Genomic DNA, 22,218 nt, shown 5'->3' on the forward strand with positions numbered 1-22,218 from the left:
AAGTGCAGCAGGGCAACAGAAATTGCAGAGCAGGTTGGAGAGAGTTACTAGAGTACAGAGAGTGCAGCAGAGCAAAAGAAAATGCAGAGCGGGCTGGAGAGAGTTACTAGAGGGCAGGGTGTGCAAGAGTGTGCAGCAGAGCAACAGAGAGTGCAGAGCATGCAAGTAGCTGCAGATAAGAGGATCTCAGCACAGATGAAGAATAGTGTAAAGTATCTCAGATACAGTACAGAGAAAAACATTACCAACTGCAGAACACTACACAACAGTCTAGTGACAGCTGATATAGTAGAGTGCAGAGCAGTCTGGTGACAACTGATCTAATACAGTAGAGAGCAGTCTAGCTGATACAATGCAGAGCTGTCTAATGACAAATGATATAGTACAGTACAGAGCAGTCCAGTGACAGCTGATACAGTACAGTGCAGAATAGTCTAGTGACAGCTGATAGTAGAGTGCAGAGCAGTCTAGTGACAGTTGGTATAGTATAATGCACAAAAGTCTAGTGACAGCTGATATAGTACAGTGCAGAGCAGTCTAGTGACAGTTAGTATAGTACAATGCAGAGCAGTATAGAGACAGCTGATATAATACAGTGCAATGCAGTCTAGTGACAGCTGATACAGTAGAGTACAGAGCAGTCTAGTGACAGCAGATACAGCAGAGTGTAGACTGTTGTCACTAGACTGCTCTGCACTGTATTATATCAGCTGTCTCTATACTGCTCTGCACTCTACTGTATCTGCTGTCTCCTCTAGTGACATATGATATAGTACAGGACTCAGATACAGATATTTCCCAGCAGCAGTGGTCTCTCTCCTCTCCCATCCCCAGCAGCCTCTTCAGCCTCCCCACACCTTGCACTAGACTGGAGCTTTGCGTTGCGCCAATTAGACTCCCCGCATCAGTGCCGGGCGGCGCCCCCTAGCTGCGGCCGAGCAGAGCGCACCCTGTGAAGGTGGTGACAGGCGCGCATGAGCGGTAACTCTCCCGTTAATCTGCTCGGTGTGCTGATGTGCGAGGCTGGAGCGCACTGCCCTGACATCCTGCAGCTGCTAAAGACCCCGCCGGGCCCCCGGGGGCCACAGACAGGGCAGGAGGCAGCAGCAAGCACCCAGGAGCTCAGGTAAGTTCACAAGATCTGGGCATGGGGCATGAGACAGACTGCATGTAACTAGCCCTAGTCCTGGGAGAAGGGGGGCAATAAAGTGGTCCATGCCCTAATCTACTCCTCTAATAGCCCCGGGCCCCCTGATCCTGGGGCCCTACCTGTGTGCACAGTGTATTATTGTCATGCTTCCCTGCCAGTCTGTAATCCACTGTATATAGGGACGAGGAGTATATAGGAGAGCACCTGAATTCTTTAGGATGGACCCTTCAAGCACTATCTCAGGAGTAAGTGGTATTCCAGCGCCCCCTAGCGCCCAACCTGGGAGAGACAGTCTGCAGAAACGAGAAAGCATTCAATGCCATCTGCAGCAGTCAGTCACATAGCATCACACTGCTCCTAGATTCTCGATTTCTATCTCTTCCATCCTTATTCTTTCTCCTTCTACTACAGGAAGAATAAAAACTAGTCCGGGATGTCCACGGGAAACTCCTCTGTCTGGATAAAGTAAAAGCTTGTAATGTCCATCCTCGGGGAACGACTTCATGGATAATGATCTTGCTGGTCCACTAGTCATTTAGCTCCGTCTTGCCGCCCATCTCTGGCTCTGGAGATTACCTTCGTTTCTTTCTTGCCTTGGCTTTTTATTTTTTGCTTTTTTTTTTATTATCTTGTGTGTTGTTTCCTTTTTTCGCTTTCATGGGGAGAACGGAATCGAGTTAAGATCCTTGGTTGGAATTTTTTTATTTCTTTATTTTTGGACATGTGTAAACATATTTGGAAAATCCCTTCAGGCATTGAGGAGCCGTCGCTGAACCGTTGGGAAGTGTTGTATTGATCGTTCCTCCGAGTGATGCAGGTGGTATGAAAATCATAGAATGGAAATTGTTTGGGAGGTGTTTTTTTTCCTTCAAGCAAATTTCATCGTTTGCATGTCAGGTAGGGGCGCAATCCAATTTTTCTAAAAAAAAATATATATATCTATATCCTAAGAGTTTAGGCAGCCCTTCCCTTGAGCAATACACTTGTTAAAGGGATGAGAAGAGTCGCTGGCACTTAAAGGATCGTATTCCGAGTCCCAGATTCCTTGTCTAAGTGGATAGGCTGGGCTGCCTAAATATACTGTGTGTTGTTATAGGGGTCTGGGGGGGGGGGTAAAAGTCCTGCAAGTTAAACAATGGGAGAAACCCTTTAACCCTTTCCCAAAATATGGGCAGGAAAAGTTTTAAAGGGCGCCTATAGGAATGATACAATGTTGCAATCCAAACACAATATTGATATCCTATGGATTGATACCATATACTGCAACATTGTGTCAAGTTATATAATACCAATCTAATATGGAATGATACAAGTACTGCAACATTGTGTCTCCTTATACAATACTAATCTATAGAATGATACAAATATTACAACATTGTGTCACCTTATACAATACTAATCTATGGAATGATACAACTACTGCAACATTGTGTCTCCTTATACAATACTAATCTATGGAATGATACAAATATTACAACATTGTGTCACCTTATACAATACTAATCTATGGAATGATACAAGTATTGCAACATTGTGTCACCTTATACAATACTAATCTATGGAATGATACAAATACTGCAACATTGTGTCTCCTTATACAATACTAATCTATGGAATGATACAAGTACTGCAACATTGTGTCTCCTTATACAATACTGATCTATGGAATGATACAAATACTGCAACATTGTGTCACCTTATACAATCCTAATGATACATTGCTGTAATCTTCTCTGGTTGTCTATGATCATTGAGTTGTTTGTACGTACAGTATGCTGCCATATACAGTTCCATAATGGTCCGTGGGATTCACTGTTTTGTCCTTTATGGACTCTCTAAACCCTGAGTCGAGTTTCAGGTTCAAATGTTAGTCTATGACTAAAATGCAAAAGGCTTCTGCAGCTCCCACCCAAAACAGTAGGGTGTCATTTTCAGAATTATTACTACAACTCCCTGGATTCTCATAGTACAAGTCGTATGCAGTGGGTGAATGCAGCTGCCACCCTGGAGATAGTCAAAATTGTGATAGGATTAGAATGCAGTGGCCACCCTAGAGATGATAATAGGAGGTAAGAAGGACTACAGTTCCCAGGATACAAAAGATTTATCAAGCCCTCACCCTAGAGATACTCAAAATCGTAGGGTCTCCATGTTTAGAATCAGGACTACAGTGTCCAGGATGCTCATGGCACTATTAGAATGCAATGGGTTTATCCAGATCCCACCCAAAATTGTAGGGTCTCCATAGTAAGGAATACAACTACAACTCCCAGGATCCTTATAGTACAACTACAATGTATTTCCAGCTCCCACCCTGGGTATAGTACAGTACCAATGACAACTACAACTCCCAGGATCCTCATAGTACAACTCCCACCCTGGGTATAGTACAGTACCAATTACAACTCCAACTCTAAGGATTCTCATACTACTACTAGAATGCAATGGGTTTATGTAGTTCCTACCCAAAATGATAGGGTGTCAGGGTAAGAATTACGACTACAACTCCCAGGATCCTTGTGCTAGGACTTAATAAATGAATTGGATTAACAAGCACCAAATAGTTGGCTTTGCTCCAAGACTGGGGATGAGTGGTATTAGAGTTTTTAGTTATTTCAACTGAGCTTCATTGCCAAAGGGGATGGAGCTGCACTGAATTGTACATGGTGTGCTCTCATAAAGGGAGTGGATTAGGAGAGCTTTGGCTGATAGGGTGCGCATTGTGCTGCAATTCTGTGCAATTGGGATATGCAAGTGATGAAAGATCTGAAGTGGAAGAAAAAAATCTATAATTTATTTATTATGTATTTATTAAATATTATTTATTCTATGTGTGTCATATGTTATTTATTAAGTATGTATTAGATGTGATTTATTCTCCATTATATTATATGTATTAATTATTACATGTTACATATTATATATTTATTATTTTATATATATATATATATATATATATATATATATATATATATATATATATATTTATTCTATATTATATGCATTTATTATTCTATTATTTATTATATATCTATTATATGTTCTATTTTACATCTTTATTATTATAGGCTATTTATTATTATATAGCTATTCTATATTATATTATATTTATTATTTATTATTATATGTTATATATTACATATTTTTTTTTATTATTATTATTATTATTAGTTATTTAATCTATATTTATTCTATATTATATTTATTATTATATGTTATATATTGAATATTTATTATTATATAGTATTTATTCTATATTTATTATTATATGTTATGAGTTACATACTTATTATTACATGCTATTTATTACATACTCAGAGGTTTATTTGTAGATTTTTCGATACCAGGCTGACTTTCTCGTGTTCCAGCTGGGATTGGCTGCTTGCAGGGCATATCTAGTGCAGGCATAGCTTACTGATTGTAATGCAGCTTTCCATCACTCCTCCACTGTCACTTACTTAATCACTGATACACTCTATCATTCACTCACTGACACACTGTCACGACAAAGGGGGGGGGGGGGGAGCCTTGCACAGTGCTCCCCTTGTAAAGACACTGCCTTCTGCTTCTAGGTCACTGGATACATATGTTAAGCATTGCACTGCTATGATTATGGCCCATCTGTGCAGCCAATATGGAATTTTGCAGCTCGGTATCATTGAGACATCACCAGAAAACACGATTTATTTTCCTGTCTGACCTGAATGTAAATCATTTCGCTTTTGTTTCTGTTTGAGATTCCAAATAGCTATTTCATGTAAAAACGTAAAATAGAAAAAAAAATTGTATTTTCCTGGTTTCCCACTAGTGGCATCCATTAGGGTCAACGCACACAGAGTTTTTGGGCGCGGATTCTGATGCGGAATCCGCGTCGGAATCCGCACGGAGAGAAAGCCTCCCATTGACTTCAATGGGAGGTTTCTTTTACGCACGGATTCCGCGTCAGAATCCGCGCCCAAAAACTCTGTGTGCGTTGACCCTTACCCTTCCCATAGGGATTAGTTATTTGTCACTTCTGCTCACTCAAGGAATTTTGCCTCCATTATAGTCTAGAAAAAAAATCCCTTTAAGGTTAATCCCTTTAAGGCCATGTGGCGTCCCGCAGCAAAAACGTGTCGTGGAGAATAACCGTGGCAGCAACGCATCGTGGTTCTTCCTGCAATGCTTTAGACAGAAAGTTCGTAGAGGTTTTTGGAAATCGCCATGTGTCCGTATTGCGATTTTTATTGCTAGAATCCCATCCACTTTGCTCTGACTTTATGCCACGTGGTGCCCTGGCCTATAGGATACCTATGTCTTCATCAAAAGTTGTAATATCTGCAGTGTCTTGATGTTCTCTGACTGTATAATCCTTCACACGCAGTGTCCTATCAGTTTTCCGTTGCTGATAGCCCCATTATGGCTGCAGCATATTTTGCATTTCTCTCTGAGCTAGGGGGCTTGTATGGAACAGAGCAGTCTGTCCCCATCCATTATTACTAGGTTAACGATAAGATATTAGAACATAGCTGAGAAAATCCCAAGTGACCATAATATAGGAGATCCAAGGACACTGGACTGCAAATACAGGTTATTATGCAGCTATAAAAGGTCCCTGAAACAGGAGAGAAGAAAATCAGAGCATAATCAGGAAAGCTTCTCACTGTCTATGACTAACTTCCCATCAGCAATATCACAAGCAGCTAGTCAGAAGTAGTCAGACTCTCTTTACACTCACTGTGAGTTGTGAGAAGCTTCAGACTCATCTCTGAACAGTGTACAGGCAGGGAGTGCAAAACAGCAGAGCTGTGTGTAAATAAGCAGAGGATGTGAAGAGCGACCTGCCCCTCCTCCTCCATCTTGAGATTACAGGTTTCTAAAGAAGTACCTTCCCTAGTGACAAGGAGTGAACTGCAAATTAACAAGAAGGGAGACACCTAGTGGCAGGAATGTCACTGAAGCTATTCAGGTAGAAAACAGCAACATTTTGATGCAGAATCACACCCTCTCACCTGTCCCCTAAATCACATGACAAGTCTCCTCACCTGTCCCTTAAAAAACCTTATTCTACAAACCTAAATGTGAACAGTGCTGCCATATCTCTGCAGTAGATATCATAGCCCCAGACAACCCCTTTAAGGCCTCCACAATGGAGTCAAGTCATTTGAACATGACGTTCTTGTATATGGAGACTTCTTGACTCCCCCCCGATGGGAAAGAACTATTGGACATGTCGATTTCCAATGTCCAGCCTAACCCTTGTCTTAGAAACATGTCAGGGAAGGAAGAATCAGACATGTTGAATTTGTGTCCAGTTCTTATCTTCTCAAAGGAGTTACCCACTGATGCCTGATAGCGGTCTACCCTCCTCTTTGTGTTGGCGAGACTGAGTGTGCATGTGCGTGTGGGAGTAGGGAAGAATGGCCATTGGCTAACAGCTATTGACGATTTATGGAAAATTTAAAGGGAATGTGTAACCAGAAATTGACCTTTGTCTTTAAGTTTTTCTGTTAAACATATATTTAAGTTTTTTAAAATTTTCCATGACTCTGACTCTACAAGGCTTACATGATACGTACCCAGCGCCACACCTCCCATGAGGCGACCTGAAGCGACCACTTCAGGCAGCGCTATGCCGGGGCCCCAGGGGAGGGTGGCATTTTTTCTGACCTACAGTCCTATGAAAAAGTTTGGGCACCCCTATTAATCTTAATCATTTTTTGTTCTAAATATTTGGTGTTTGCAACAGCCATTTCAGTTTGATATATCTAATAACTGATGGACACAGTAATATTTCAGGATTGAAATGAGGTTTATTGTACTAACAGAAAATGTGCAATATGCATTAAACCAAAATTTGACCGGTGCAAAAGTATGGGCACCCTTATCATTTTATTGATTTGAATTCCCCTAACTACTTTTTACTGACTTACTGAAGCACAAAATTGGTTTTGTAACCTCAGTGAGCTTTGAACTTCATAGCCAGATGTATCCAATCATAAGAAAAGGTATTTAAGGTGGCCAATTGCAAGTTGTTCTCCTATTTGAATCTCCTCTGAAGAGTGGCATCATGGGCTACTCAAAACAACTCTCAAATGATCTGAAAACAAAGATTGTTCAACATAGTTGTTCAGGGGAAGGATACAAAAAGTTGTCTCAGAGATTTAACCTGTCAGTTTCCACTGTGAGGAACATAGTAAGGAAATGGAAGACCACAGGGACAGTTCTTGTTAAGCCCAGAAGTGGCAGGCCAAGAAAAATATCAGAAAGGCAGAGAAGAAGAATGGTGAGAACAGTCAAGGACAATCCACAGACCACCTCCAAAGAGCTGCAGCATCATCTTGCTGCAGATGGTGTCACTGTGCATTGGTCAACTATACAGCGCACTTTGCACAAATAGAAGCTGTATGGGAGAGTGATGAGAAAGAAGCCGTTTCTGCACGTACGCCACAAATAGAGTTGCCTGAGGTATGAAAAAGCACATTTGGACAAGGCAGCTTCATTTTGGAAACAAAAATTGAGTTGTTTGGTTATAAAAAAAGGCGTTATGCATGGCGTCCAAAAAGAAACAGCATTCCAAGAAAAACACATGCTACCCACTGTAAAATTTGGTGGAGTTTCCATCATGCTTTGGGGCTGTGTGGCCAATGCCGGCATCGGGAATCTTGTTAAAGTTGAGAGTCGCATGGATTCCACTCAGTATCAGCAGATTCTTGAGAATAATGTTCAAGAATCAGTGACGAAGTTGAAGTTACGCCGGGGATGGATATTTCAGCAAGACAATGATCCAAAACACCGCTCCAAATCCTCAGGCATTCATGCAGAGGAACAATTACAATGTTCTGGAATGGCCATCCCAGTCCCCAGACCTGAATATCATTGAACATCTGTGGGATGATTTGAAGCGGGCTGTCCATGCTCGGCGACCATCTAACTTAACTGAACTTGAATTGTTTGTCCAAAATACCTTTATCCAGGATCCAGGAACTGATTAAAAGCTACAGGAAGCGACTAGAGGCTGTTATCTTTGCAAAAGGAGGATCTACTAAATATTAATGTCACTTTTCTGTTGAGGTGCCCATACTTTTGCACCGGTCAAATTTTGGTTTAATGCATATTGCACATTTTCTGTTAGTACAATAAACCTCATTTCAATCCTGAAATATTACTGTGTCCATCAGTTATTAGATATATCAAACTGAAATGGCTGTTATAAACACCAAAATATTTAGAACTAAAAATGATTAAGATTAATAGGGGTGCCCAAACTTTTTCATAGGACTGTAAGCTTGTGCTGGACTGGCTTAGCGTCACCGTCACCGAGCGGTGGATTGGGGCGGCCCTGTGGACGCAGCGTTGCTCCAGCCGCCGCCTCAGACAGAGAGCAGGTCCTCTCCCTGCCTGCTCTCTGCCTGCTAACGACGCTCCCTCCGCTCGGCCCCACCTCCTCCGCTCGGACCGGCCCTCCTCCGGGTGGGGGGGGCGGCTTTCTGACGTCCGCCTCAAGTGGCAGAAACCCTAGGTTCACCCATGTACGTACCATAAGGAGATTCAGCCTGGCCGATGGACGACCTACACTTGTTGACTTCCTTCCAAAAACTATACATTCAGGACATAAATATTTTGGATTTTTGATATTTCTTTTCTGGGTTCAAACTGTTGGCTATTGATCTCAGTAAAGGCCATCAATCTCAGACTCTTGGTGCCCAAACCAGCTACTACCCCAGTTCAGACCAGGACTGGGCCACAACTAAGTCCTAGCAGCAAACCTACCTGTAAAAAAAGTGGAACTGGACTCTTGAAGGCTAACGTGATACAAACCACAAGGACATCCAGACTTGCCGAACGACAACCTGGCCTTGTTGACGTTCTACCTAAAAACTATACGTGAAAGATATTCAGAAATATTTTTTGTTATAGATATTTTTTTTGTGATTAAAGGGATTTAATGGGTTCAAAATATTTGATATCAGTCTCAGTATTGGCCATCCATATCAGATCATTGGCAGTCTGAGGTTATGGTTAGAGATCAGTTCGCAATGAGCTGGATTTTATCTGAATGTTCCAAATAGTTGGATTTTTACAGAAAGCAAAAAATTTTAAATTTGTTGTGGACTAACGAAACTGGCTGGTAAATTATAACCTGGAATCTCTTCAGACCCCAGAGTATAATAGCTTGGTTCTGAAGAGACTCCAGGTAACATTCTTCCGTTACCTCTTCTGGGCCTTCTCGAATACGGTGCTCCGTGTCTTCTTCTTTGCAACGTCTAGCACTCCTTTGTGACATCATGCACCTGGGGTCACCACTTACTCCCATTTCTAGAATACAGATGTTTCCAGAAATCTATTTTTTGTGATGTGAATGTTTTTAATCACAATACACAATGGCCCAGTTTTACCGCTGTAGCTTTATAAATGTGGATGCAACGTACATAGACACGTCTCTGTATGTGTTACGCGTTTGGGTTGCCATTGTCCCATGTGGACCCAAGAGACGGAGAAGTGGTCTGCTTAAAAGTGGTTACCAATGGACCCCATAGACTATAATTGGGTCCGATGGGTTTCCACTGGTTTTATACTGAAGGCCTCCTTGCAGAACTTTCCTCTCTACTGATTTTAAGAAGATTCTATGGTGGAGTCTCCAACGCAGGTGTGAATCCAGCCTCGGATGCATCTAGTTTGAGCTAAAATTTTTACAACTTTTTGGACATGGGAGAGCACCTTCTAAGCTTAAAGGCACCAAGGTTTGTAAAATTCTGGCTTAAACTAAGCCAACTATAAGATGATATAAATTCAACTAGATGGTGTCTTTATCCTCCAGTATCAGTCACTGGTGCATTTTTGGGCTGCCTGAGTTTATAGTTATAATTTCCAGATTTAGCAATAAATCTGGGCCAACGTTCTCCAATTAAAGGGATTTTCCATAACGACATGTCACTGCCACTCTATGGTCACTGGTGGTCAACCTCTGGGAGCCCCTGCCATTCACTCGAATGGAAATTTCTTACAGTTGTCCACTCAATGGATAGACAGGAGCATCGCTGAACAGCAAAAAGGCCGAAGGGTATTCAAGTCCAGGGTCCTGGATCTCCAGTAATCATGGAGTGACAGAAATTTACTGTCACGTCTCATTATGGGAATACTGCTACGTAGCACCGCGTCCATTTTATTTGGCGGATCATGGGGGGATGGGCACAATCAGACCCCTATCAATCAGGATTGTTAACCTGTTTAATTTCTAACTGTGGTCTAGTTTACATGATAGAATATGAGTAAAGGAATACGGGGCAGATATACGGCCGTTACTGATCACCGATCTATAAACATGGCTGCATCTCTATTTATTTCCAGCATCGACTTCAGTAAACATTATTATAGGGAAGATAAGTGTGATCGGGGAAGATAAAGTGCGAAGCTTCCCAGCATTGACCGGGGATGTAGTCATATGATAAATGGAGATGTTTCGTTGTAAGACCAAATGGGAACGGTTTCATTAATTACCGGGGAATTGATTCATGTAGGACACAGAATCCGCTCGGCCTCAGATAAGGATTCACTGCACGCCAGTGGACGCTAAAAAAAATCTGTATGTCTACATGTAAGAAAATGGCCAAGGGAATGGGAAATGGTTCCATATTAGAACGTAGGAGAGTTTGATTGTATATCAGATGTTACATCTACGAGAAGAGATTTAGGGAAAATTAGGTAATTCTTAATATTTTATAGGATTTTATTTGATTATTAGTGTGAATTATTTAGTGCTATCATGTGTAGGTCTATATTATAATGCAGTAAAATAGAAGGACGAAACACAATTAGGGTTGAGCCGATCTTGACTTTTCAGGATCGATTTTAAAATCCGATTTCTGATCATTTTTCATTCGAACCCGATCTCGATCCCAATTCCGATCCCAATGCAAGTCAATGGGATTTTTTTATTAATCGGAGATCGGATTTTAAAAGCAATCCTATTCACTATACAGCATGGAATCGAACAATTGAACGCTTTCATTGTTAGAACCCACGCTGTGTAGTGAATCACTAAGTAGCCAGACGATTTATTTTTTTTTAGTCCCCCCTGGTGTCCACTTACCTTCAGAGATGGCTGCTCCGGTGTTCTTCTTCGCCTCGCTGCTGCTCCACGCTGTTCTTCTCGCCTCGCTGCCCCCTGCCTCCCAGGTTAGGAAAGTGTGGGCGGGTTAGGAGAGTGTGGGCGGGTACTATAGTCTTCCATTAGAATGAATGGAGGCAGCCGGCGCGCAGGGGGTTAAGGCTGTGTGCCGGCTGCTTCCATTCATTCCTATGGAACCGCAGCAGAGCCTTCACACTGAGTATACACTATATACTCAGTGTGAAGGCTAAGCAAAGCATTGTGGGAAATATTAACGATCTTGATCCCACTTAAAAAGATCGTGTTCGGAATTCCGATCGCGATCATGAAATTTTCTCGATCGCCGATCGGAATCCGATCTTTTCCGAACACGATCGCTCAACCCTAAACACAATACAAATACAAATAGATAATATTATCGCGCTAATTCAGGCACAAGTTACAATAGAAAAAACACAGAAATAAGAAGTCATGTGTACAGTTACCAACTCATCGGCAACAGGAACCAGCTTGTGTCTCCTCCAAGAAGAGAAATTTCTTGAAGCCCGTCTCTGGATGGCATACTGGTTGTACACAGTGTGTATAGTACACCTTATATACACTCTGGATGGAAGGACTAAGGAGAGACTTTACAACCAGTTGTCTCTTACAAAAATTTTATGCAAATGCTCTACTGCACAATCGTGTCAACAAGTGAAACTACTGTTATACGTTAAGGAAAAAGTGAAGGAGCAATTTAAGATATTTGTGTGGTCGTAAGTGTTGAATTTGTAAGCCGTTTTTAAGGGTTAGGAGACGTTCACACTACTTTTAGTTAGTGTCCGTTGCTAACCTCTATCAGAAAATGTTCACAACAGACACTAATCCGTTAAAAATCCCATTGATTGCAATGGGATTCGATCTGTTGTCCATTTTTGTAAAGGAACCTATCAGGACGGACATCCAATGGTAGTGTGAACACCCCCTTGGGATAAACATTCAGGCTTGGATCATAATGGGTGAAAAGTGAAAGGTCTCCTCTTTTACAAAAACTACGTCAACAAAACCTGAAAGTGAGTCCTTACCCCAAAGGATTGCAAAGTAAGAAAGGGAGATAGAATTCTAGAAGAGCAGAGAGAAGTACGTGAGAAATCCTAGATCAAAACCAAAGGCTGCCCTACGTTATCTCTCCACCCTATAGATATAGAGAGATGTGATAAGACATTATGGGGGTGCGAGGTACTGACAAACATAATGGGTCATAGTAAGACTATATACACAGTAGATGATCAACGATGATGTGGACGATCCTTCAATGATGGGACCATTTGCATGGATGGGAACATCAAAAATAACAACTAATCTGCTTGATCAGGAGGGGCAAATTGCCAAATTTGGTCAAGCATGACCAACACATTTATTTTCGGCCAACCGACTGGAAAAAATTTTAACACAGCGGAAAATTTGCCAAAGTCGGCAATCAGTTGTTGAGATCTGCATTATTTTTTTTCTTTTAATGATCGTTGGACGAAGTGGCCAAAAGTGGGCATTTCATGGATTTAGTATGGCCACCTTAAAACCATGGGAAGAATATGCAAATCTGCCTTCCATGATGTAATTAGGAAGACAGTTGCTGCCTCAGTATTGCAAACCAATAGAGGGCGCTCACTGGAATGTGCAAGCCTGTCTTAAGACAGGATTCCAGTGAAATAACCCAATAATGGCTGCTCCCTTTAGCCTCATGCCCGACCTTCCAAGAGGCCTTTGTTTAGCAATGACGCTGGGGTTATTACCAGGTATAGTCTCTCAATCGAGGACAGCTGTTTCAATCTGGTTGGATCTCTTCAGCCCGATGTAGAGAGGACTATAACCTGATAGAGGTGAGAGGCTTAGACAGGGTTCTGGGGACATTGTCACTCCTTAGGGAGAGACCACCATATAGGTGTGTGGAGACTTGTTAAGCCTTTAGCACTCCACTTTGCAAGGAACTAAAACCAAGATGTTGGATAGCTAAGGAGAAGAGGAAGGAAGGTAACATGACAGGGTTAAGAAAGAAACAAAAATGAGATAACCTCATATCTAGCCAGTTATAGTAAAATGGAGACATTTTCCGTAAAATAGATAAGGATGACTGTTTCAGTGAAAATAGGAGATTGGATGAAGGACGTAAGGTGTCCATAAGGTGACTGTCTTACTCTCAGTGCGAAGCAAGGTACTGGGAGGAAGGTCATAAATATGGGTCAGAAGCGAAATTATGGATACTGTACGGGGTTTACAGAGACTTTTTGGGCCATACCATTCCTCTGTTAAGGAGTCTGTTAAAGAATATGTAAATAGGAAAAGGAAATATGAAGGAAAAGGGGGAGCTTGCTCTAGCGCCACCTTTTGGAAAGTAGCCTCTTATAGACCAATGCTTGGCTTTCCTGAAACCTAGCTGTCTATGGATGGGTCTGTCTTCCCTTTGGAGGAGATATTGTTGAGTGGCTTTATTCCCAGACCATACCACTATGGACAGTCCCTCAGTTGCCAATATTCATAGATTTCTAAGAGGAATAGCATCTCCGAAATTGTTGTTATATTTACTGAACAAGACAAGCTCCTGTCCTGTCCAGCCTGTTAATAGACAAGCTCCTGTCCTGCCCAGCCTGTTAATAGACAAGCTCCTGTCCTGTCCAGCCTGTTAATAAACAAGCTCCTGTCCTGTCCAGCCTGTTAATAGCCAAGCTCCTGTCCTGCCCAGCCTCTTAATAGCCAAGCTCCTGTCCTGCCCAGCCTCTTAATAGACAAGCTCCTGTCCTGCCCAGCCTTTTAATAGACAAGCTCCTGTCCTGCCCAGCCTGTTGATAGACAAGCTCCTGTCCTGTCCAGCCTCTTAATAGACAATCCCTTGCCTGGCACAGGCTGTTCCATAGTAATGTGCTCTCATGGCCGGGTTACACATGTGGTTTGGGTGTAATAGTTTTCGCCTCTGGAATTATACCAATAGCTTTCCTTTCACACGAGCATCTCCGCGACTTCCTGCATTGCCGATTGCCTTTGTAGATGGATTTGTCTTTTCATCACAGATGACAGGGCTCATTTCATCATTGTGAAGAGTATTTTTCTTGAGAATAACCATAAAAACGAGATGTACATTTCCTATGGCTCCTTATATAGACAGAATATACACACACGTCATAACCTCATTGTTCGGTGATTGCTCATGAAATAGCTCTCAGATTGCTCTGAAACACCAAGACCTGAGCACAAATGAGAAATATATTGCAGCTTGTTCATATTTTATGGTAAATTTTGAAATAGCATGTAGTGACAAGAATGGGGGTTTTATGATGGACACGTTACCGGCATTCCATTGTACATTGTAGCAATAAGAGGTAAGGAACACTGAGCGTTAGATACAAAAGAAATATTGTCTTAAGTGGTCAAGACGTTAGATCCTTGTTAGCAAAACTTGTAAGGGCCGGCCTACGAGGGTAAGAGGAGGCCGACAGCTATTCCAATACACGTTTCGGGCATGATGGGGGATAAGGGAATAAACCTCTGCCAGACTTTTCTGGATGTTATCTCCTCGAAGAACAAAAGGATTGGGCATGTTGAACTTCAGCATGTGCCATCAGCATGCCTTGGCCTTGGAATCAGGCTGCAAAAAAGTTAAACAATCTGTTCCCGGCGGAGGCTTGTAGAATTCTACTGCCCATACGGTAAAAACTCCTTTCCATAGTATAAATCCTCTTATCCTGTTGCAGTGGATAACTCCTTATAGGCCTTGGTATGAAAAGATCTTTCAGTAGATGTGTCTACATATAGATTGGGTCAGCCTTAAAGGGGTTGTCCATGATTTTTTTAGCGCCTAATCTTAGAATAGGACAGTAATATTTGATTGGATTGGGGTAGACAACTGGCCCCTGCACGGATTAGCTGTTTGGGCTACATCTAGACCCTATATTATAGTCTGGCCCTGTACTATATAGTCCATGGAGGTGGAAGCAGATAGCTCTGTACACTGTATACTGGACATGTGCCATTACTGACATCAAGGGGAGCTGAGAAGTAGTGACACAACGGGGTCATTACACAGTATACAGAGCTATCTGCTTCTGGAAGCATGGACTGTATAGTACAGACTCTGGACACATCCCCAGGCTGCTGATCTGTGCAGGTCCTGGCAGTTGAACCCCCACTGATCAGATATTTATGGCCTATACTTAGAACATGGCCAACCCCTTTAACTAAATAACTATTGCACTATTGCACAAGTCATTCTCAGGGTATGTTCACATTGTGGCATATCTGCCGACATAAATCCCGACAAAATCAGTTGTATTTTCATCAGTTGTTTCTTGGGGGGTTTTTTGCTGCCGCATTGCAGATTTCATCACTTGCTGCACATTCACATAGATTTATGAACTGACAATATGTAACTGAAAGCCCAGACGTTAGTCGAAGAATTTTTTTTACAGATTTCACTAAAAATTCACAATGGGTTGACATTGGTATAGCACAAAAATTTACCAATGGACCTTTATACTGTATATGTACACAATATTTTACAGCTGATCTAACGAGTGTTTATGGAAGGGTGAGCTGAGCTCTTGTTTAATGTATCACATGGTCTTTTTGGCCTTGGCAGCAGCTGACTGGCATTGGTTGCCAGGATCATTTTGTCTTTGAGCGTGTACTCTTACAGCTTTATCAATATTTAATGACTATGTAACCTGGAAGGCCCAATGTACATGGGGGAAACCATATTGGGAAGCCCAATCTAGACAGTGGTGGGGAATCCCTGCCTTCCGGCGGCTCGACTGTCTTGTATTGTGTATATTATGGACAGTAGAGCCACGAGGATGAGGCAGATACTCCTAGCATCATAGATCATAGAGCCCCGGTCTCCTGGTTGGGTTTAGACCTGACAATCTTGCCAATGTACCAACTGGATTTTCTGGCTCGGATCCCCGGTATGCATGGGGCCTAAGGGAATTCATCTCCATTCAACATCATTTGTCACTTCTCCACCCACGTCTTTGACTTCTGTACATCTTCTGTACTGATATATGACTGCACTAATAAATTTATTAGTTCACCCAATTCACAACTATTTTGGAAAAATTTTTACCAATTTTTTTTTTGCTTTGTGTGTAACCGAGTCTTAATTTTTAATGATATAATAGGCAATCACAAATTGGAGCTCGCTAAACGTTCCCAATTTTCCTGTCGATCTCTCTGTCTCTATAGTCTATGTGACAGTACGTCTCTGTGTAGGATGACAGGTACAGAGATTGGCTCAGGAAATCCAATTCTTCGCCTAGGGCTTGTTGACCTAGCATCTTGGCACTTTTCACAGACAGTTCTTTCTACATCCTTAAAGAAATTGCTTGAGACATGTCCATTAAGCTTAAAAATAGCTATCATGAACACATTCCTATCACCACTAAATCCCTACCTCCCCCACTCCTTAAAAAGCAATTTTCGGTAAACCAACAAACCGTCTAAGACTAAGATGATATTTTGGAAAAAAGAATAATAAAAAGTGCAAATTCAGCAGTTTCAAGGCCGCCTGGGTTCCTGGAGGGTTCCTAATCTGATCCAAGGCATGTACAGGTAGAAAATGACACGTACATTTGTCCCACCTACTATAGCATACGCCCCCGAGAAAAGGTAACATAAACAAGTATTGCATATTCAATAGCAGAAACATACCGTCATCAGGAATTCCCCCAGTGGAGCAAAAATGGCTTGTGAGTTTCCATACGCCTGTGAAGGTGCACAGTCCCTAAGGAGTGTTATTGTCCCATAAAATAGTAAGGGAGATATCAAAATTGTTTGCCTGTCAATACCATTGGTCATCAATTTAAGACCATCGTTGGTCCAACTATTGGGATCACCACACATCGGCATGTGACATCACCCAGGAGGTCACTATACGTAGCCCAGGAGAGGTGAGGGAAGGTGAATCTCAGGGTTTATTACTCTGACCACACAATACTGTCATCTCTAGTTTGCAAACAGTGAAAAAGGTCAACTGGCCTCCATGGAGTGAACCCCAAACGGGACTCAGGGTGAGCAGTTGCAGCTCTTACCCAGACACCAAGCTAATTAGGTTCTACCAATATCCCAGGTTTTTTTCTTTGTTTTTTCAATCTCTAGTTTGCAGTTGACTAACACCCAAACTTTCGGGTGGTTTAGCCCAAGGACTTCCCTCACCTCTCTTAGACATCCTCATGGCATCTGGCCCTCCTTTGGGGTCGTCTTCTGGGCTCCAGGTTGACATCACATGCCCCGAAGTCCTCACTGAGGACTGTGTGATAAAGTGTAACGATGCTGGTGCTCCATGTGGCCACTGAGGCCCAATTACAGGTCTCAGCGGTGGCCCCTGGGCACGTGATGTCACCCCAGAGGCCAGAAGAGGGTGCTCAGGAGAGGTGAGTATCATATGTTTCCGAACACTCATGGGCCTTCACTTGTTATACTCTGAGGTCCAACACAGTATAAAAATTTCACTTCTGGTTCGTGGCTTTGGAAAATTTGGATTGAATTTGATTCAATGTGAAGCGGTTCGTTTATCTCTAATGTATGTCACTTGTTATGCTTGGCTTCGCTATACTAACATAGGTTTGCAGACATAAAAGCCCCTCTTGCTACAATCCAAGAGATCAAACCTTGGCGAGTCAAAAATAACCACAAGCAGGTGTCGTGATAAACAAAACGTATTTTTCCGGTCCCATCGAGCCTTATTATGTGCCATGATATTGATATTAAAGTTGTTTCTTCGTAACGTGATCCTTCTCCCCAAGTTATACGCACAACACAATCCTTTATTATTTCCAGGCCCTTTTAGCTTTAGAAATGGTTTCCATCCGTCTTCCTTTTCTCGTCGTCCCTTTCATTTTGCTGATGCTCGGTGGCCTCCAGTTCCATCACGTCTTCCTTCATTGCATTGTGTAGCGCACAGATGTATTTGCACACTCTTCATATGTATCCAGCTCTTTCTCAGCGGTGAGTTTAGGAGAATGGGTTGAATCTGGCGATTTCTGTAAAAATAAAATCTTCCCGCTACTGACAGCAGGTTCATAGTCTGAACCCGATCATGGATATCTTCTGATAAGTGACAATGTCATGGAGAAGTCTATCACAATTCTAGCAACGTAGCAGAGGACCGGCTCAGATATTCAGTGACTCCCGCACATGTATAACCCGATAATACCCAAGGCCATCGCTACGTTCATGACCCTGCAGGCAATGGATTGATGGTCCTGGGGCAATATGATTCTCCGTATAGGAAGACTGCTTTGTCTAAAAGTGTCCATGCATCTTAAGTAGCTCAAGGCAGGTTTGTCAGACAGCAATTCTTCTCCTTCCTCATCCAAGGTTTTGTCACACTTTATGGAAAAGCTGTTTATTGTTGCAGAATTTGAGTTTTCGGGGTTTTTGGGGTTGAGTGGCTTCAAAATGAATAGATAAGGAGCTCTTACACTTCTTCCATTGCTAAATCCACTTTTGGCGCGGACTCAAAAACTTCTACAGAAAACTCTGGTTTTCTGCAACATATGGACAAAAAGGTTTTCCAGTAGGTTAGTACTGATTACTGAAGATGGGCGAACCGACTTGCCCCGAGCCGGGTTCAACCCAAATATTCTGAATTGTTTGTGTTTTTCTGAAACCAAGCAAATGGAGATTCTCGGATGAACTACAATGGCCGCCACATTGTACTCTGGGGTCTATTCAGGCCCCAGAGTGTAATAGGTGGAGGCCTAAGGGAGGTGACAAAATAAAAAAAAATATATTCATACTCACCTCCCATTACCTTTTTTGGGTCATCTTGCATTGTCTGGTGCTCTCTAGTGACATCATGTGCCTGAGGTCACCACAGAAGCCTCAGCAGTCACATGGGAATGCCAAATGTCATGACTTCCTGATACTTACAGTGCTCATGTCACCATCGAATCACAGGCTTCAGCGATGACCCCAGGTGTATTGCATCACAGAAGTGCGACATCTGTCATCGAGGAAGCAGAGGCAGAGCACTGGAAGCCATAGGAATGCCCGAAAGGCAACTATGAATTAGGACATAACTTCAGCTGTGTTTGGAAATAGGTTCCTAGGAGTGCTGACAGTGTTCACTATGTTTTATAGATAGGTTCCTAGGAGCCCTGACAGTGTTATACACTATGTTTTATAGATAGGTTCCTAGGAGTGCTGACAGTGTTCTACACTATGTTTTATAGATAGGTTCCTAGGAGCCCTGACAGTGTTATACACTATGTTTTATAGATAGGTTCCTAGGAGCCCTGACAGTGTTATACACTATGTTTTATAGATAGGTTCCTAGGAGCCCTGACAGTGTTATACACTATGTTTTATAGATAGGTTCCTAGGAGCCCTGACAGTGTTATACACTATGTTTTATAGATAGGTTCCTAGGAGTGCTGACAGTGTTCTACACTATGTTTTATAGATAGGTTCCTAGGAGACCTGACAGTGTTATACACTATGTTTTATAGATAGGTTCCTAGGAGTCCTGACAGTGTTCACTATGTTTTATAGATAGGTTCCTAGGAGCCCTGACAGTGTTATACACTATGTTTTATAGATAGGTTCCTAGGAGCCCTGACAGTGTTATACACTATGTTTTATAGATAGGTTCCTAGGAGTGCTGACAGTGTTCTACACTATGTTTTATAGATAGGTTCCTAGGAGCCCTGACAGTGTTATACATTATGCTTTATAGATAGGTTCCTAGGAGCCCTGACAGTGTTCACTATGTTTTATAGATAGGTTCCTAGGACCCTGACAGCGTTATACACTATGTTTTATAGATAGGTTCCTAGGAGTCCTGACAGTGTTCACTATGTTTTATAGATAGGTTCCTAGGAGCCCTGACAGCGTTATACACTATGTTTTATAGATAGGTTCCTAGGAGACCTGACAGTGTTATACACTATGTTTTATAGATAGGTTCCTAGGAGTCCTGACAGTGTTCACTATGTTTTATAGATAGGTTCCTAGGAGCCCTGACAGTGTTATACACTATGTTTTATAGATAGGTTCCTAGGAGCCCTGACAGTGTTATACACTATGTTTTATAGATAGGTTCCTAGGAGTGCTGACAGTGTTCTACACTATGTTTTATAGATAGGTTCCTAGGAGCCCTGACAGTGTTATACACTATGTTTTATAGATAGGTTCCTAGGAGTGCTGACAGTGTTCTACACTATGTTTTATAGATAGGTTCCTAGGAGCCCTGACAGTGTTATACACTATGTTTTATAGATAGGTTCCTAGGAGCCCTGACAGTGTTCTACACTATGTTTTATAGATAGGTTCCTAGGAGCCCTGACAGTGTTCTACACTATGTTTTATAGATAGGTTCCTAGGAGCCCTGACTCTATTCTACACTATGTTTTATAGATAGGTTCCTAGGAGCCCTGACAGTGTTCTACACTATGTTTTATAGATAGGTTCCTAGGAGCCCTGATAGTGTCATACACTATGTTTTATAGATAGGTTCCTAGGAGCCCTGACAGTGTTCTACACTATGTTTTATAGATAGGTTTCTAGGATAAAATTTTACGGCCTCTTCGAATAGCTTATTGGTGAGGGTGTTAGGAGTCACTCCCTCATGGATCTGATATTGATCGCTTATCCTAAGGATGCCATAGTCCTGGAAAACCCCTTCAATGCACTAGATCTAAAGTAATTCCCAACACCTGCAGGTATAAGTTTGCACCATAGAGGATTCTCTCTTTTCTCTTCTACACCATGAGATTCAAGAAGAGTTGTAGGAATCACTTAGTATCCATTGCAGAATTTCTGCAAGAAAATTGTATGCAGAGAGTATGATGAACATCTAGAAATAAAATCACGCGTACTTCTCTTTGTCCACCACTTATATGTTGACATGGGGGTGGTAAGTGGCTATAACTTTTTTTGGTCAAGGTACACAACATGTCGAAACATGTCAACATGATGAAAATCAAATTTTAAGCCATAGATCGTTTGGTGCACTGGGGGCGTGGCCTCATCTGATAGATCACCTGTAAGAGGTATGAGATTTTACGATGAAAGTCTGATTTATGTAATCTACCAGTTAAAGGATTTGGATTTAATGAATTCAGTAAATTCAAGACAAATAGAATATTTTAAGACTTGATCTAGATAACAGATGGTATGAATATTTAGTTGCTATCACAGTAAACATACTGTGTTAAGAAGAAAAAATAACTCACAAAGTAGAGCTTAGAAGATGGAATAATGGTCATGACGAGAGGTTGTCTAACGAAGCCGACGAGTTTTTAATGCATAGGGCTTTATTACGGAGTTTGCAAAAATTTTGGGTTTGACCAAACCTAAAATCTTTGGGTGCTTTGCTGTGCACAAATCCTTGCGGTCTCTTCAGGCCACAGAGTGGTATAAGCAGAGGCCCAGAAGGGGTGCAGAGGAATAATAAATACCTCTCCTGGGCAAAGACCTCAATGTTTTACAGTCACTGCAAAGTCGATGGGATTGTAACGAAGCGGCCTGTCAATTATACTATGGAAACGCTGGTAGTCGGTGCGGGAAAACCTGCAATGCGTTTCCACTGCATTTTTCCCACTGGTCCGCTACATGGGGCCTTAGCCTAGAAGAGGTCTTCTCTAATAACATATAGGAACAAAATCTGCAACAGAAAAAGCAGCTTTTCAGCAACGTGGGGCCTTATTCTTAAAGGGGGTTTCTTCTGCAGACATTCTCCTTCAATTATATCTATAGGGAAACCATTGGCATTTCTGTAGGCAGTTTTAGAAATCGCCACATGTCAGCACCGCATATTCTACCGCAAAGTGGGCATGGGTTTCGCTAGAATCCCATCCAATGTTGTAAATATCAAAGTAGCAATGGTATCCGCTGCCAAAGGGCCCAGGACATTAGGGGGATTTTTTTCCCTCTTTTTTAAAGGGATCCTATCATTAGAATCCCTTTTTTTCTAACTAACACGTAGAAATAGCCTTAAGAAAGGTTATTC

The 22,218-nt window shown here is 41.9% G+C and overlaps 1 protein-coding gene across 1 annotated transcript in view; it reads left to right on the forward strand.

Annotated features, from left to right (window-relative positions):
• Positions 1-1,511: 1,511 nt before the first annotated feature.
• Positions 1,512-22,218, forward strand: part of CA10 (carbonic anhydrase 10) — a 223,744-nt gene continuing 203,037 nt past the window's right edge. Inside the window, exon 1 of the mRNA XM_075279383.1 lies at positions 1,512-2,047. Within this exon, the coding sequence (XP_075135484.1) occupies positions 1,987-2,047 (61 nt within the window). The 5' untranslated portion in view covers positions 1,512-1,986. The remainder of the gene's footprint in view (positions 2,048-22,218) is intronic.

The sequence above is a fragment of the Leptodactylus fuscus genome, chromosome 6 (genome assembly GCF_031893055.1).
Source record: "Leptodactylus fuscus isolate aLepFus1 chromosome 6, aLepFus1.hap2, whole genome shotgun sequence".
NCBI lineage: Eukaryota > Metazoa > Chordata > Amphibia > Anura > Leptodactylidae > Leptodactylus > Leptodactylus fuscus.